The 19,135-nt window shown below is 39.4% G+C and overlaps 1 protein-coding gene across 2 annotated transcripts in view; it reads right to left on the bottom strand.

Annotated features, from left to right (window-relative positions):
* PIEZO2 (piezo type mechanosensitive ion channel component 2) overlaps window positions 1-19,135 on the bottom strand; it is a 285,437-nt gene that overhangs the window by 117,757 nt on the left and 148,545 nt on the right. For both annotated transcript variants that reach the window (XM_085052533.1, XM_085052532.1), the window contains exon 5: window positions 9,214-9,376. In XM_085052533.1, the coding sequence (XP_084908659.1) occupies window positions 9,214-9,376 (163 nt within the window). The remainder of the gene's footprint in view (window positions 1-9,213; window positions 9,377-19,135) is intronic.

Genomic DNA, 19,135 nt, shown 5'->3' with positions numbered 1-19,135 from the left:
AGGGGATGCAAGTCTCATAACTCCCATCCCTGTGAATACATTGCATTAATTATTGGGACCTCTGAAGTATGCACTGCTAAGCTCACAATAGTAAGCTCTCAGGGGGGTTCAGGTGCTTCATCCTTCCACTTGGCTCATATATTGTAAAAATAGCTTCTTTTCAGTATTTTGACATTTCCTCCCAGCCAGTACCAGGAAACCAACAGAGAAGAGTGAGAAAAAGCAAGCTAAGCCTGAGAAAAACATGCAATTATGTGAAGTTCACCAAACCTTACCCAAACACATACAGGTACACGGGTTTGTTAGGAGGACAGAGTCATACACTGTGGTACACCATGTTATTTACTGCTGGTGATACCAGAGATGTGCTTTCATGATCTACATTAGCCTGAAGGTGCATGGTTTGGTTTGCAGAAAAGACAGCTTTGCAAGGGGATGAGGGCAAGCAAGGCACTGCACAAACCTCATGGTTTCATCTCCTTCTGGCAATGTTCCACTTTTCCAGCTGCAGCATCCCAGACCTCAGCTCAGACTTGTAACCCCTGCTGCTGATAGGCACACCAGGTTCTTTCAAGTGGGCAGGATTATCTTACTGCCCCAGAGTTTGTGTGCCCTGGGACTCATGGTCACAGCATCCTGGTGACACTGCCACCGCAAAATTGTGGTTCTCTCAAGATATCACCACCTAGAACTCCTTCTTTACCTCTAATCAGAGATTATATTTTTATTCCATACCTGTGATATAGTAGTATGGATACACTTTATTAGACATCTTTTATAAGTTTGTTCAAACCATTACTATACACAAGTTTCTGGACTTCTTCCTCATTTCAAAAAGCCCCTGTAATGAATGGCTTGGTTTAGGAATGTTCTGAGATAAGCTATTTGATTCAATTATGCCAGCAGAACAATAGAAATAGACCCTCTCTCTCCTCTCACACCTAGTTCGGTTGCCTCCATAGTCACTTAGCTACTGCATTCAACCTATCATACCATGACTGAGTTCCTGCTTCTAGGTTTGCTCTAAAAATCCTCTTTCCCCCCGTAAAAAAAAAAATCTTCAAACTATGTCTTTAAATATGAGATAGCTGCAGCAGTAGGAAGAATTAGTTACCTACCTGCCTTTAGAAGCAGCATATACATAAGTGCATATAGAAAAAATAAAATAACACAATATTCCTTAGACAGACCCAGCTGTGAGCACAAAAGCTGGAAAAGAAATTTAACTGCTACCTTTTTTACCATCAAAGGAACTGCAAACCCTTAATGTGATATAAATGATTGTAGTTTTAACCTGCAGTCAATACTAAACCATGTTAAGGCAATCATTTATTGAATTTCCAATTTTGCAAGAAAGCATAGAACTCCACTGTTGCTCTGAAAGTATCAGCATGTGAGAAGTGGATGTCCTTGCTTTTTCTGCCAGAGAACAGATTCAAACATTTCCACATAAACAATTCCCACATGTCATTGAACTTGATTCCTACAGTAATGGGGCTGCTTAGCCAGGGTCTCTTATTTAAGGGCATCTTGTGTGAGGTACAAGGAGTCTACAGAAAGCCAGAGGGGAACACCACACTACCCACACATGGGGGTGTGCATGGAGAGGGGGCTGCAGGCTGCAAGCTGGGATAGAGAAAGCAAACTGTGTGACTTCAGGGGAAGACCCTGCTAAATGAGCTGAACTAATCAAGTGTGAGGCTGCAATGAACATTTTGGTAGGTGTGACATCAAAGATATGGACGCATCTTGGAATTTAAGCAGTTTATTTTAGTAATTTATATTAGTAAACTGAATCACTGAAAAGAAAAATCCTAAATTAACTTTAGGTCATATAGATCTTAATGGCAAATTTTATCACTGGTACATCTAAAGTGTGCTAAAGCTTGGGTTAAAGGCTTACATAGAAAGATAGACATAGATCAAAAATAACTTTCAGTTAAAACTTTGCAATGTTGCAATGTTTTAATAATAAATACCATACAGACACTTCTACAGTAAAATCTCCAGTAGGAAAGAGTAACTCGTTGCAAAAAACAGGACCAGCTATTTACTAGCAGCACATAGGGACAGAAGCATTTAGCGAGTCAGAGGAAATTGCAAATAAATTAATAAAGACAAGCACAGTTCAGAATCAGGATAACAGGAAGGCAATACTTTAAATCCTGTATACAATGGCTATTGTACTGAGAGGACCAAAGTTTATTTCACTTCCCAGTATACCCATCACACCTGAGCAAACACTGTGATTTCAGCACCCAACTCTCTTGGCCAATATTGAAATACAGTGTCACATCTTGACTTCAGAAGGTTGTCAGGCATGGAAACCAAATGCAAATGAAGGAAACTCGTGGTGGTGTGGCCTGAGATGATTAAACACATTTTTTTTCTTTTTTAGTGAAAAGGAAATAGGAAGAGTTGGGTTTTGACTACAAGGCACAACGCAGTTAACTGAGCTAGAGCAGGTAAGCATAGCACTCATATGGAGTAAATCCTGGCCCAAGAAATGTCCATACTGTACTATTATGCATCTTGCTAAGAAGGAGACTGAATAGCCCAACTATGCTGCTGTGGATGTTTGTAGTATTGCCTCAGCTCACACCAAGGTGACTTTTCCAAAGGTACTTCTCCAGTACCACCCTGAAGAGCCTCAGATTACTGGGATGAACAGGAGAATGGGACAGCTAATCTACAAGAGGATCCAAAGTTACTTGTCTTCTTTTGTCTTACAGAACAACTTTTAAAGACAAATACAGGATTTTTTTTCTCCCAAACTGTGAGCGAAATTAATTGTAGAGAAGGAAACAGTGTATTGAAGCAAAAGAGCAGAAGAACCAGAAGGATTATAGTGCAGCTATGAGTACATGTGCAATCTAAATTAGATGTTTTCTAACCACCAGAAAAGCAAAATTACAGAACAGGGTCATTTCTGAAACAACGGGATGAAGGAAAATTGCCGTGCTTTCAAGATGGTGCTTTCTACCTTCCAGAGGGAATTGTGTGATACAGCTGTCTGCAGTAACAGCAGACTGAATTCCGTGAGCCAAGAGATTCCTTCTCGTACTGTGTTATTCATCACTCAGGCTGTCCAAAGGCAATAGTATTCCAGGCTTTTCATCTCCTGGTTAATAACTCTGCATCTCAAAATTTGGAATGGAGAACTGTTAGTAACCCCAGTGAGGAGCTGCCACAAGAAGAATTGCATCCTGTTGTGCTTCTCCCCAGAACAGGACAGGTGCACACTGAAGTTTCCTGACAGCCTTTGGTCACACACAATGCACTGCACTATGTAACATCAGCCTGCTGCAGCGTAATTATGTGTTTGTGCTCAGACTTATCCGAAGACATGTGCATCAAACCAAGGAGCTAATGTAACTTGTAAACTTTTGACCCTTGTTAAGATGAGATGCATTAGAACTGTTACTGAGGGAGGCAGCTGTGTAAGGTCTGGCAAACTTCACCACTACAAACATCACAAGCAAAGAGATAAGAGGAGCCTCATCTACTCTTTTAAAACCAGAGAAAAAGGTATTAAATCCTGTTTATACCATGTTCAAAGCACACAAAGACCAAGTGGGTTTGACCAGATCTCCAGAGGTCAGAACCAGAGAAACGTTTATAACCAATTAGAAAAAGTAAGCTCGTGCTGGGCTAAATATGGATGACAATGACAAGAAAAAAGACAAAAAATAGAAGAGGTGTCATCAAGAAGCTCAAAGAAGCCAAAATGTTCCAACCCTCTCTAAGACGTTATTTTCCACAATATTTCCCACAATACCAATAATTTTCTATCTCAGAAGATTAGCAAATATTGAAGAAGTTGCATGTGGGAAGAAGATGTTTAGAAAAATCAGTGCCAAAGCATCGCTCATCAATGACAGCTAATCAAGTCAGGTGAATGTTTCACACTGGAAAATTCAAATTAAATTAAGACACAAACACAAAGCAATAAATCATCTAAGGAGAAATATACCCATCACAGGCTTCAAGAAAAATTGGATGGTTGTATAGACAGGGCCATGGGCACCACTGTAAACTGCTCAAAGGAGATTACACCTGAAGGCAAGAAGAACAGCAAGGTCCTAGCAACTGCAAAGAATGCAACATCAGAGCTGCTCTCTAAGGTGAAGTAATTACCCATATTATGCAGATAGGTGATATGCTGGTAGAATTGCTCAACCCTAAAAGCTCTGAACCTAATAATCAATGTCATAATATTATCATTTAAACTAACAATAAGACCTTGCCTGAAATGCTGAGGAACTGATAATCTCTGTAGCTTGAAAGAATATTGCAGAACTATAGTTTGTTCAGAAAAAAAAGTAATTAAAATGACAAAAGAAATTTTAAAAAAACCAAAAACCCAGAGATTGCTTACCTTTAAAAGGACAAATATGGAAGATAATAAATACACTTGATTTCCCTAATACCATCTCACTCTGGTTTATAACACGTAATACAAGGGACCTTCCATAAAATTAAAGAGTGTTAAATTCAAAATAAAATCAAAGAGCACTTATTACATTGTGGAAGTCCTTGCTTCATGATGCCACTGAAGCCAAGAAATTAATGAGGTTTTAAAAGAGTCTTGGTAATTATATGTTTAACAAGATTAGTCAGACTAGCTATAATTATAAACAACTTTTTTTGGAAGGGATTTGAAACCTCATGTTTTGGGATTAGAGTCATTCTCGCACTAGGAGAGATCAGGATAAACTCTAATGCCGCAGATGGGGGGAAAAAGGGCATTCTCTTATTTGCTATTGTCCTCTCCCAGCAGGTACCAGCGACTTTCTCTATAAGGATATTGGTCTAAATGGCTAAATTCTATGCTAGAAAGTCCTTGGACAAGGCATGGGACACAGGCAGTTCTGAGAGCCTGTCTGCTCCCTCCTGTATGGAATGCACTGCAGTTATATGTGGAGACATGGAACTAATGAAAGCCCTCAATGCACTATGTGCCCAGAGCAGGCATAGGACAAGCAGCTCTGTCACTGTTTAGAAGGACAAAGCTGGGAAAAAGAGCATTTTTACTGCCAAGGGACACAGAAGCTGAGAGACTGATGAAGTAATAGACTTGAGGACACAAACCAAGTTTGTGGCCAAAGTGAAAACCATGCTGGTCCTCCTGATTCCAGCCCAGTATCTTGACTCCAGACCAAGCCCTCCTCACATTCTTCTCAAACTTCAGTTTATTTTAAAACAATTCCCCCTTTTTCCTTTTTTTCTCCCCATTTTTCTCCCTTTTCAGATCCCGAAGAAATCTGACTTCTGTGGAAAAGAGGAGGAGTGGAAGCTTTGGGATCAAGCTTGCCCCAGATTATGGGACAAAGCACAGACCTAGTGGTCCTATTATTTGCTTTCTAGGAGATCAAGCATGAGAAACAAGCTTAAACAAGCAAGGCAGCAAGTGCCTTGGGAGGAAGTAGCATTGAAGACTACAACAGTTTTTTTCAATTAAGATCAACACCTCTTCTAAAGTTTAAGTTGTGCAATTGCAGAAGGATTTTCCTTCCTGCCACTGTCACTTAAAACATTAGGCAATTCATCCAAAGTCTCAAGAAAAGGCTACTTCCTTTCAAATATCAGACTGTATATACTGTATCTGCATTTTGGCACATTAACCACCATCTGCTCTGAATCAAAAATGTCATACTTTCAGCTGCAGCTGGGAGTTAACTGTTCTTTCTTTTTTTCTTCCACCTTTTACACCTTGTGACTTCCATTGTGCTTTTCGGCATTTGCAACCCGGGCCTGTCTCCAGCTGAATTCACCTGCTTTAAATTTTCTGAGCCCTAATAAAAAGGGCCTGCAGACATGTTTGCTCCAAGTGTGCAACCATTTAGGGGTGGTAATGAGTTGGACTGCAGCCTGGTATCTGGCAGACCTTCCTACTCCATGACTCACTGTTAATTAAAACCACACTCTTTGCTTATTCCTGGGATAGCGTTACTTACAAATAATTGAGAGTCTCACTGCCTTAGAGCCTCCTCCCCCCAGTTCTGTTCTGTAGAGTAAACTTTTCTGATGGAGATCTGTTTCCCTTAAAGTTGGATGCAGTGTAATGGAGAAAGACATCCATTTTTCAATGAATCCTTGTTGTTCTTAATTTGGATTCTGATACTTTTGCTTGTTTTGACTTGCATCTCAAGCCACAAGCAATCTGATCGTACTTGATGGCTAGTTTCTGGAGGCTACTGTCATGCTGAAATATAGCACACAAACTGCTGCTCAACTGGAGGCGTTTAACAGCATACCCATGTATCAAGTGAAATGTGATGGACTCACACAGACCTTTGAAAAGGTCAATTTTAGCAGTATTAAACCAATTATTTAACAGGTTTTCCAGTACAGAAAGGTTGGAAGGAGCAGATGGATTAACCTTTCTTTTTTAATTAAGCCTATTTTGATAGTATTTCACTCTTCCCCAAAGCAAAGAGGTCTGGGAATCATTCAGTGAAAATAATTTACTGCAAGAAGGTCAAGCTGCAAGACACTGCTTTGGCTTGGAAGTACTGACTTCTTGATTTATAGAACCATCTATGGTTAGGCATCTATCAACCTGAAAAGTTACCTCTCTGATGGCTCTGCTAAGCCTGTTTAAATCAGCTGATGCATTCTTAACAAAATCTGCCACCATGAATCTCTGATGACTGGTGGCAGGGACCCTCAGCAGCAGCTCTTCACCTCTAGAATTGGCTACAGAGCTGGTCTAACAAACCCAGGACTATTTCCCCTGGAGGTGCAGTACCAAGCTCAGCTTTTTTTTCTGAAATTCCTTTTTGTAGGACAGTTGTTGCAACTCATTTAGTGTTTTCTGATCAAGTGGAGTTACAGCATCAGTAAAAAGCTGCACTAAGACAGAGCCACAGGCATGTCAGCTCATGCAGAATTCAAAAAACTGGTCACTGACTTAGTCTTCCCTTTTCCAATGTACTCTGCCAAGGAAGAGTTGAAAATTTTGTGAAACCTACATAGTTTGGACTCATTTTAAATCATGCCAATATTCTCCCAAATTCAGACACTCAGTGCCCTGCTCTGCATATGCATTAGGTTCCTTACAGTCAGTCCTGCCAAATACATATTCCTAGCAGATTCAGTTGCTTCTACCTCCTCCTCTGCCTAACTAGCAGAAATGATTCCAGGATGTTAAGTGCAGACACCTAGAAAGAGAAAACTGAAGTTTGAAAAAACGTGTTTAATTGGTATTTGATTTTCCACTCTCCATTTCATTCAGTCTTTAAAACGCTAGCAGATTAGTCTGATGCAGATTCATCATTTCAGCTGTGAAGGGCAGAATTCCTTAAAGTATTTGGGATCACCTCACATAACAAAAAATATTCATTTTTTTAAAAAATGCCTGTGACAGAGCTTTGTGTGTCACTAAATCTAAACATACAATGTTCACTGAATATTCTGCAATACATGCAGTTTACAGAACATAAATAATATTTCATTTATTTTGATGTAAAGAAGTAAAATATATTTACACATATTTCTATTTGCCCAGTATTCATATTGCTTTGCAGTCAGAGTTTTCGTCTCTCCCTCATTCATCCCTTGTGGAATAGTCTTGCCTTGGCATTGAGGTAGCCAGCCCAGGACCAGCTCAATATAAAGCCACTCTGTGCTATGCAATTACTGTTTGTTAGCTCAGATTTTTCCTTACACTGTAGGGAAATGACTGTTGAACCCTGCCTGGAAGCCAGAAGCCATCCTCCCCAGGACACTGAGCTCCCTTTGACCCAGACTCCAGGCTCAGGCTCACCTCTGAACCAAAGAAAAAGTGAGTATCTAAACATCATCATCTGGTTTCAGAGGAACCAAACCACATCCATCTTTCTCCTGAGTTTCTGTCATCAGATTACTCCTGGTTTGTGCTTGTGAATACTTTCTTTTCAGAAGATCAAGAGGATCAAAGAAGTCTGTTAGAGCTACTTCGGTAAAATAAAACTCTTTTTAAGAGGAGAGCTGAACACAAACCATGCTAATAAGCCACACTTCTTTCCCTTTCTGGGTATAGCCCAAGGTTCTAGCCTGCTGCTAAATCCATTTTGCACAGCTTCAACGATAAAGCAGATTTAAAGCTGATAAAACCAAGTTCCAGGAGACACAAAACCTTGCATATGCACATCAGACCAAACTCTACATATCCTCCAATGCGCAGTTAAAAAGCTCCAACCTTCAGGCAATCCTCAGCTGCCAGGAGAGCCCATAAGAATTCCAACTGCAACTGAGCATAAAGCACAGTCCTGATACTGATCCCTCATGTGCTAGAAACTTGACCAGCTTCTGGCACTGCCACAATCCAGACAACATGGCAACATGCAGAGAGGCCTCTTTTTACTCTATTTAGTGGCACCAAAACGGGCACCTGATCCCCCTACATATTTCACTCACTTCAAAGTTCAATTTCCATTTGAAATGAGCAAGTTGAAATTTTCTCCCCTAAAAATGATGTTTTGAGAATAAAGGGAAAAAACCAAAAAAACATTCCACCCTTATGTAAAAAAGACAGAAAATTAGCCCCAAGGCATGCTAGACAGTCTGATAAAAAACATGTTAAGATTAGTAGTAGGAATTTCTCTGCACCCTGGGCTGAAATCCCACTGTAGCTTTTTATATTATAAAATTGTTTTCCTCTTTCTGTGGATCTTTCTGCATTTGGTATCTCTGCTGCTCTTCTCCTCACTAGTAAAACACACAGCAAACACATCAACACTTCCAGCTAAGTCATTCCCTAAAATCATTCTGTCTCACTCAGTATGACTAAAATTTTAGATAACTCCTTCCATGAACTTAGTATACAGTCTCTCTTCCCTTATTTAAGAGTAATTTCTGATAATCACACAGATGCTGCTGTTATAGTTGGATAACCAATTTGGAAATAGGAATGCTAACTAAGAAACTGAGCACTGTATGTAGCAGAACAACCTTGTCAGATTTAACCAGCAGCTCTGGTGAAAAACAACTTGTGATGGACTGTCGTGATTTTCTCTTAACTCAAAATGGTTTGAAAAATCCTACCACTTTTCATATTCTGCTTTGTTTTCTCAAGATAATAACTTTAGCTTTTCCACTTTAAAACCAATCATTTCGTTTCCTGAAAGCAAGTTTACTTCTTAACATACCCAGCCCTCATGAAACCATTTCAGAACACAGGAATGCCAAAGCTCACTGAAAGCCATACAGATAGAAATGTGTATTTGATACCATCTCCTCATTTTCAAACTGCATGTTGCACTGTGCTGCATCCTCGGTTACTGGCTTCTGAAACATGTTGCGGCAGATGAGCCATATTGTCAGACTAGCAATGAACATCCCAATATCTGGTACAAATAGTCTGATCACGTTCCCAGCATCTGCTCCTTTCACACTGTATGGGATGAAAAAACAACAAAAAAAACAAAGAAACATTTGTTACTTCTGATGACATTTTCAACTGGAACAGAAGGTAAGCTCAAGGCAAAGAAGAAACCCCAACCCCCCAGTAAGTAGAAATCTTTGCAATATGGGAAATATGAAGATGAACAAGAAACTCTAGACAGACAGATATTTTTGCTCTCCAGAAATACAAAATAAGTGATTATTCTCTGTGAGCTTGCATACTCATATTTTAGTGATACTTAGCATTTTGATTAACCCAATTCTGAATCAATTTTGTTGAGAGCAATGCAGGAATAACCTGCAATTCAACAGGGAAGATTTCAACTGAGTGCCTAGAAGATCCATGTGTATGAAGCACAATCTGTTTACTGACATTCCTTTCAAAGAGAACAGCATCCAGGTCCACCAAGGATAAGGATGTCCACCCAGACATCATAGTATTTATGTCACACTAAGTGTGCCCTAATCCTACTTCCTGGCACACAGGAATAGCCAGAAAGCCTTTAATATTCTAACATCTTTTCTTATGTCAACTGTTTATACATTTATTCAATACATTTTATATTGAAAATGCTTATACATTTTATTCAATGTACATTTTATACATTTTATTCAACCAGACTATCTTAATACCTTTCTGTATTTATTAATATTCTGTATTAATACCTTTCTGTATTCTTAATACCTTTCTGTATACCTTTCTGGGTATTTAAGTACTAGTATTAAAGTACAAATATTTAAATGCTAATTAATGTGTTCAATCCCTGCCAAGGAAGCCTTTCTTCTCCTCTGAAAGATCTGTAAGGCATGATGACTTTTATGTAGGGAAAAAAATTGCACTGTTTCATTGTGCAGATTTAATTGTTTATACTAGGAAATATGACTTTCTGGATTTGGATGTGGTGTCTGAATTTGGTTCACTGTTAAAAGGGAGAGCCTGGATTCAGGTTTAGTGGCACAATGAACAGTTTATTAAGCTGCTGAATGGACATGTTAAACTGTCAGCTATTAATGAGAGGATATATTCATAATTATTTGAAAGTGTAAAGTTAACGCATTTTAAACACACAGCTCCAAATTCAGTTTTATTTTTAATGGGCCTTTATGTCTGTAATCAGTTCTGAGGACAGGTGAGGCATCTGTGTAGTTCCTTGGGCATAGGTGAGTGCACTAGACTTGGTTTTCATAGTCTGACCTGGTAGAAAATCTAATAGGCTGTTTCACACATGCAAAGAAAGAGGTCACCTCTGGCCTTTCTTCATCACAGCTTTGAAGCCTAAAAGAAACTGTTTGTGGAAGAGTTACCTGCAGCTGCTGTGAATAAATGCAGGCCTGGAGTTTCAAAGAAGTCTCTAATGTGATTACAATACAACCACTGTCAAGAACAGTGTGGGTCTGCTCATATGCCCACAATCAAATCCAACATTTCCATCACTGCTGCTGACCCAGCTTTTCCACTGATGTGTATCTTGCAAAATAACATATGCTCGAAATGGGAACAAGGTAAGTGATCAGAAAGCTGGTTTTGATGTTTGTTTCAACAGCTTAACCCTGAATGGTCATGCACTGTACAGCAGTTAAGTAGCTTTGAAAATATTTTGCTAACGGCTTTCACTTGTACTGAAGCAGAAAAAGAAATTAATTAAATAACTGAAAGGCTTGCAAAAGAGTTAGATGGCAAAGTCCTCGCTGGACTGCTTGCTTGTTTCTTGTGCTGCTGGTACAAGCACAACATGCTGTAGAGTCAACTGGCCGGTGAGAGCATGGCCACTGTGCTCAACAGGACACAAAATCCAGGTTTGACATGAGCCCCCTTCATTTTGCAGTGCCATGGCTCTTACTGTCACTGAAGATGAGCTGGTCAAGGCTGCTCCTTAGCAGAAAGTGGTAAAAAGTACATGTTTAATAAACTTAATTCCCAAAAACAGTGTACACAGGTTTCATAATAATACTAATGAATTTTTTTCAATAATACATAATCATTATGCTGAAGCCTGCCTCTTAAAGTGGTTTTACTATATAGCTGGCCAAAATAAGAAAAAAACCTGAATTCTTGATTATGAAAGTTTCACTCGGGTGTTTATTTGAAAGAATTTAAATGCACCCCAAATCCAGAATTAATTAACATAAGAATGGTAAAATTTGCTAGGCTCATATTGAAAAATGGGTCAGATTACTTCTATGTGATACTTCTGTAAGTGATTTTTATCTTTACGCAGATCTGGAATCTTAATTAATTGAAAACTGAAAATTAATTTTGCATCACTTCTGAAGTCCTTCAGATTCAACCACACACATGTGAACAAATTAAAAGGTGGCAGCCTTCAAGTACCAGCCCTTCTCAGTTGCACCAGGTTCTCCTTCCTCACATTGTACTCCCATGGAGCCACACTGGGTCTTCCTTTGCATATCCTGCTCCCAAGACCAAGGGCAGACCCCTGTGGGAGCCCTGCTTCTGGTGCAGCTCACATTTCTTTCCAAACCAAGTGCTCCTGATCTTTCAAAATAAATCATTTAGTATGTTGTTGTGAGAGATGTAACGTGCAGCTCAGGCTAGCAAAAGAGAGCCTGAACAGTGATACCTAACCACAGAGCAGGGAAAAATTCTGCACATGAATAGTTTATTCACCAAAACCAGTCATAAATGTATGCTGTCCCCATTTCCCCATGAAAAGGAAAACAAATTGACCTCGGTGTGATAATTAAAAAGGAAACAAAAGATCACTTGAAAGCAGAGAAATGTACATTCTTCTGTAAAACAGAATAATAAACTGCTTCATTTGACCCCAAGTAATTTGCTCCCCACTTTTTCACAGCAAAAGCTAAAACAAAAATCAGTTATTCCCACTTGTTATCTCTGGCAGTACAAAAAAGAATGGTAAATACTGTGATCATTCCACAAACATTTCTCACTTTATTTGCGCATTCACACATGGTCATATTTTGCATTTGATAACAGTCTATACATTGTGCTCTTTCCTCCAAAAGAGGCTTTCAAACTACGAAGTTAAACAGAAGAACAGGAAACCTATTCAGATCTCCTACAACAACAGCTATTTTTTTTAATCCCTGCAAGAATCTCATGGTGTTCAAGGAATTGGTAATAGCCCTTGATCTACAACTGGTTAAGCATAATTTATTCACTTAAACTAAATAACTTACCTACAGGGCAGCTTTAGCTGTAATAGATACCAGTGACTGAAGCTTAATAACTCAGCCAAAAACATATTCTGGAGTGTAGTTACAGTAAATGGCAGCTCTAGCTTTTCCTTCTTTCTTACAGGATGCAGAAGAAAACAGGATGGATGGACACACAAACACACACACAGCTAGGGGTTTGAAACAGGTTTTTACTTTCCTTGACAAAATAAATCAAATTGCACACAATTTTTAAGAGAAGGGGCTACTACAGTTAGGGTTGTGAGAGTTCCTCTGTAACAAAAATAACTTTTGTAGGACAAAAGGAGTTTAATGACTTTTCGGTCAATACATGAAACTGTTTTATCATATCAACAGATTCCTAATACAGCATTTGCTTCATCAGACAATGTGTTCCCCTGCTGATTTCAGCTGTGTACTTAAAATTTACTTGTTTAGAAAGGGATCATCTGAATTTTCTGTGTATATACAGACTTTTTTTAGGACAGTGTGACTCTGGTCTATTCCTGAATTTTTCTGGTGCTCAAGAAAGTAAGCAAAATTTCCTACTTTATCTGCATTGAGAATAGAGTTAGCTGTGGATATACATGTTAAAACCATTTTCTTACTTCACGCACACTCACTAACAGTCAAACAAAAAACCAAATGCCATCATAATTAGACATTACATTTTTGTTTGGTGCTCTACAAATCATTCCAGTTTTCTTAAAATCAAATTTTCAGTTTTTGCCTTTCAAGAATAACCGTTTCTCACAAATTAGAATTTTTCATCTCCTATTGAATATACAAAACTTTGGTGAACAGCGAAGTGTTAATACTGCCACACCTAACCTGATTTAATTTCTTTAGACTGGCAGACACACTAACTTCCTCTTTATTTCAGGTTTACAGGATAAAACCAGAAAAGCAGCAGAACTATTAGAATTCAAATTGCAATGGCTTCAGTAAAAAAAAGTTAAAATATATAGTAACACACATGTGAGACACCATGCATAATGAATAAAATAGTTCACATATAGATTGAAAACCAATGGTCTTCAAGCTGTAAATATTTACTATTTTGTTACAAATAAACAAAAAATGGGAAAAAAGAAGAACCAGTCTTTCTTAAACAGAACTAAAATTAATTCAGCATCAGCAATGCATCACAATCTCAAGCTTATGTTAGACAATACATTAGATAATGCTTTCAGATTAAAGAATGGTAAAAAGCTTGATTTTATATTGAATACTGGGTAAAAAAGGTATTATAAAGGTTATTTTTTATTGCAGTTTTAAAATGTTTTTAGAAGTCCGATTCATGCATACAACATCTTGCCACACATACATACATCTTTTCTCCCCTCAGGGGTTTCCTATAGCATCTCTTTACTTTCTTATTAATTTAATAAAAAAAAATGTAGTACTGTATTAATAGTTTGCAAGTGATAAACTATGGAAGAGATGCATTGACACTAATATTTTCCATTCATCTTGCTTGGTCACTGTGAAACATCTGATATTTCTAATTGGATCTAATATTTCAGAGTAATTAATGCACTGCTGTAGATTCTTACAGCTGAATTCCCATGGGCTTCATCTGCAACAGTAATCACTTGGTTTGGAGGTAAAACAGACCCAAGAATCATAAGCATGGACCCCTGGAAACATGGGCTGGCAGTATTTCACAGGTGCCACGCAGCACTGTGAATGATTCATTTGTTTATCACTAGTATCGTCTCTGTGATCCAAAAATAGCAGAAACTTTGAGGCTACCAAAGGCTACTAACCAGATGGCCTTAGAAATGTGCCTGCTGAACCTTGCTGTTGAAGTGGGCCTTGGGGATGGCTGCAGCTAGAAACTAGTTAAGGAGGTTTCTTGTCCTCTCTGTTTGAAATAAGGATGAAATGTCTGATCCTGTACTTACTCTGCTGGGAAACTCACACTTAAACTATCTGGGTCTGAGGATTGCAGACCCAGTCTGAGCCACAGCCAGCGCTTCAGGGAACATAGGATGTTTACAGTCTATATTCATGCTGCCATGCTTGTCCCTGATGGCTCAAAAGACAAGATTGCTACAATTTTGGCTCACATGGCAACTTTGACGCCACGTTCAGGGCAAACCTGTGCTGTTGGTAAACTACACAGATTACTGCACCCCACCTGGTCTGCCCTTAGTCCTTTCCTTATCTCATGCTCATCCACAAACTGAAAATAAATTATATCAAAAAACAAAATACAAACTTAGTAATATTGACATCCACAGTGCTGTGCATGCTCACTCTTACTCCTGCACTGCCTTAATATGATGGTCCTTTCAGATCATGCAGAGCATGGCATGAGTTTTACCCAAAATACCTGAAGCTGCACTTTCAGAGAATATTGGTTATGCAAAGTAAATGTGTGGGAGGAAGAGGGAAGCAAAAATGCATAGAAAACTACTTATAAAAATATTTAGCATGCACTGACCTACCCAACATACAAGTTCAAAGGGCTCCTGAAGTATTTGCAAAATCTAAATCACTGCTTACAAACTATGTCTGCATGAATTCAAAAACCAAAAGTACGCTTCACTTTTTCAGGAAAGATAGCTTGCAACGAAGAACACACTCTGTATTGCAAAAGTGCTTAACCACATATTAACCAAACATTTGCTTTCCAAACACCGCCATGCAGAGAGAGAGAGCAGCTATTTGAAACTAGATACACATTGCCAAGATTTTGGTGCCTCGTTGCTTGCATAAAACATTCAACATTAAGAAATTATGGATATGTGCAATATGTAAAACATTGGTTTGTGGCAATTTTGGTAAAGCACCCATTTTTTCCTTTTGTGCATTGATCTTCTAATAAAGGGCAAATTCCAGCTTGCCTAGGCTAGCACAGAGAAGATTTAAAACTCAGCAGGGATTTAGCAGCTATCATGCAAAGCATTCAGCTGCACTACTGCCAGACTTGTGACAGCACAACATCCAGCTCGCTTTGCCCCTGTCCCACAGCTCCAAATGTGGAGCAGGACTCATGTTGTGCAGCCAAGAGGAAGTGAGTGAAATCCCCTCCACACCCATGGTGCTGTGCATGCCAGCCCCACAGCGCAGGGGTGGGAATGACAAGTCCATCCGCTACACAAATTATTTCAGGCCAAAATGGGAATGTGACCCTAGATGGAGGAAGAGCCAAAGTGAGCAAAAGAGACCTGAGGACACCTCAGCTGTAAGTGAATTTTGGTCTTAACTCTTCAAAGAGACGCTCTGTTTCAGCTTTGAACACTTCTCACACAGGCTTCTCACTTATGCACTCGTTCTATAAAGACTTAGCTTAAGCACTAATTCAGTATTCATTGATCTCTGCAAAACATTCCCAGTTAAACTTGTCCATAATGCTCATAAATATTTGGTAACTAGCAGTAGAGTGTTTACATAAATGCATACAGATATCCATATATTCCTCAATTGTCCTCACTAAACACTAAAAGAAAGTGTTGAAATGTCTGAAGCAGGCTGACATTCAGAGATTATTTTCAAACATATTTTCTCCCTCTCTCCGCAGTTCTCATACTGTAGTTGGAGCACGAACAGATCATCACTTCAAACTACTTTTCATTTCATTCTATTGTCAGCATATAACATAATCACAGAAAGCAAAAGACACATCTAGATTTTCCAGTCAGCTGCAGATGAGGAGGGAATAATATTGCCCACAATTACAGCAACCAACATTGTGAATTACTGTCATTTTACAAAGCCAAATCATCTCCAACACAGAGGAAAAGCACACAACTACCAGGAAATCCCACAGTTCCAGCTGGAATGCCCACTGCACTTCATTGTTTGCATAGGAGACCCCTCCATCCCACAAGACCCATTCCTTATTTAAAACTATCCAAGTGACCCATCTGCAGGGATGGGACCATTCACCCTCAATTCTTCCATATGAAACAGCTCCCAGTCTACCCTGCCTGCTCTGGACATGCCCATCTTTGTCTTCACAGCATCAAGCATGGCAGGAGAGAAAGCAACATCTAGCCTTCCTCACGACCACCTGCCTGAAAGTCCCAGTGGTTTGGAGGCAAGAGCACATGGACATTGCTGCAAGCAAGCTCCAGCCATCAGAGGAATGTATACAATATCTCCCCTCACCCCCCCAGCTGATTTCCATTAAAACTGGCCAAAGGAAACATTCTGGTTCACCCTGGGTGCACTTTGTTCAATTCTACAGTGTCCATAAAAAATAAAAGAGGAGTAGAAATCAGTGGCAAACTAAATGTCCCAATGCCTTTAGATGTTGCTTCTGAATTTTCTGTAAATGGAGCCTATAATACAATCTCTGTGTGGCAAACAAACCATCCATGTGGGAGGGGAGAAGACTAGTCCCCTGCACTGCTTGATGCCATCTGCTCCATAGTTTGATGTGTGGCCACCAAAGACCTTTCTCAGGTGTGGGAGGCAACTGTGGTAGTGTTTTGCCTGCATGGGAGGCTCTTACCTTGTCTAAGCCCTGGTAAAACCAGGATTGCTCAGCTCCAGACTGAGGAAAAAGAAGCTGGAGTCAAGTGCTCACGCTTTTACCTCCAGGCTGGCTGGGTGCCCGGTGTGAGCACACTGCAGCAGGCTGGTCAGACCCAGCACATGGTACATTCCTGCTCCACCAGCCACAGGCTTCCTTGTGTTTCATGTGCCAATTGCTATTTGGAGGTCTCACGTGATTTACTCATGAACAAAACCCAACAAAAACAAAATAAAACACAAAGCCAAACTGTTAAGCATGCGTCCTAGGGAGTTTTTTGGATACTAATTGCAATGCTGATTGCTCTCCAGATCAAAATAAAGACTGGCTCACATTCTGCTGCTGCTGGGTTTACCACTGTACTGCTCCCAGCTACCACTGTACTGCAGGATCTTGGGCTGAGCCAAGAAAAACACTGACAACAGTCTCACAACTCTAGTGCTCAAACGGCACAGGCCATAAAATATCTTCTATCAGATGGTCCTTTTCTTTGAATCCCTAGGTTAAATGGCATGAGAAAAGTTAGCTGAAATTAATTTAGCTGAAAAGAAAATAAGCACAAGTGGGGTAGGAAACTTGAAAACTTAACACAAACATTTGGATAAATAAGATTCATCCTGAATGGAGATGACTTCTAAGAGGGCCTTATGCCAATGCTGAGGCAGCCCTGACCATCAGACCAATATGGCACAATGACAAGCTTCAGAGGTACAAGGATTCTACACGGAAATTGTCTGAGTGCAGAGAAATTTTCTCCTCCCTTGCAGTTAGCAATGAGGACATATCTGAGGTACCAAATATTATAGTAATGATGAAAACTCAGGCAAAGACTGCTCTGTTATGATTTATTTCTGTTCATTCCATAATACTCCTTTACTTGTCATAGCACCTATTATTCTGTATGTACCTAAATGACATGAGGTTACTCTTAATTTTGCAATGCACCTAGTCTAGTGTAACATGCTGTTAAAATGGCGTAGAGTAATAATCACACATTTTTTCAGCTTTTGCTTTCAATGTGGTAGAAATTAATAATTTTCTTGTTAAGTTAATAAAAATATCCCTGTTCTACTTAAGGCTTCATTCCCCTTTAATCTCATTGGGTTGCTGACTGCACATATGCTGCAGTTGTTAGCAAAAAGTAAATTTACCTGTCTGATTTATATCCCTATGCCTCATGATCCCATATTTGTCTCCCTAGTTTTATCTAAGGCTCACCTGGGCACCTTATTAAGCCCTTTTGTTTTTTTTAACCACTGGTGTCACATAAAAAAGATTAAAAGCTGCCATCATGGGATTTGCTGATTCCCCTCTCATAAACGTACAGCCAATATAACACCCCTGCAGTAGAGGCTGGCAGAGAAGTATCAGAATGAAAACAGGCATACTGCACTCTGCTAACATTTTCTAGATTGACTGACCACCTTCCACAGCTCTCTCTCTCGAAAATCTAAGTCTCCAAATAAAATAGAAAAGAATAGAACAGAACAGCTCAGTTGGAAAGGTACTACAATGACCTTCTCGTACAGCTTCCTGACCACTTTAGGGCTGACCAAAAGTTAAAACATCTTATTAAATGAATTGGCCTGATGCCTCTGATAGGCTGACAAGGCCAAAGTCCTCAAACACTCCTCAAAGGCCATTTCCTCTAGCCCCTCCACCAGCTTTGTTGCCCTCTTCCTTCTTAAAGTGTGGGGACCACAACTGCACACTCAAGGTGAGGCTGCACTGACACTGAGTACAGGGGAAAATACTGGGTGCACCACAGTCTCTTAGTTTTTTTCTGAGAACACTGATTTTAACTGTTGCAATCTTTCTGGCATAGACTACAATGAGTTCTATCTTAATATGATCCATTTACTTATTTGGTTTTAAACCTCTGGCTGATCAAACTAACAAAAAGAATCACCTTCTTTCTGCTCGCTAATGAAAGCTGTCCTCACATGGTCTATTATTAATATTCCATATTAAATTCAAAGGGTAATCAACGTTTTGAAAACATGTACAAAACTGAAGCTGCTAAATTAGAGCCTGTACCATTCCTAAGGAGCAAGGAATGGGAATGGCATAAAAAGCCACCCTGACTCATTCTGTTGAAACTGT

The sequence above is a fragment of the Lichenostomus cassidix genome, chromosome 2, assembly GCF_008360975.1.
Source record: "Lichenostomus cassidix isolate B80296 chromosome 2, HeHo_3.0, whole genome shotgun sequence".
Lineage (NCBI taxonomy): Eukaryota > Metazoa > Chordata > Aves > Passeriformes > Meliphagidae > Lichenostomus > Lichenostomus cassidix.
This window is presented reverse-complemented; position numbering and strand designations above follow the sequence as displayed.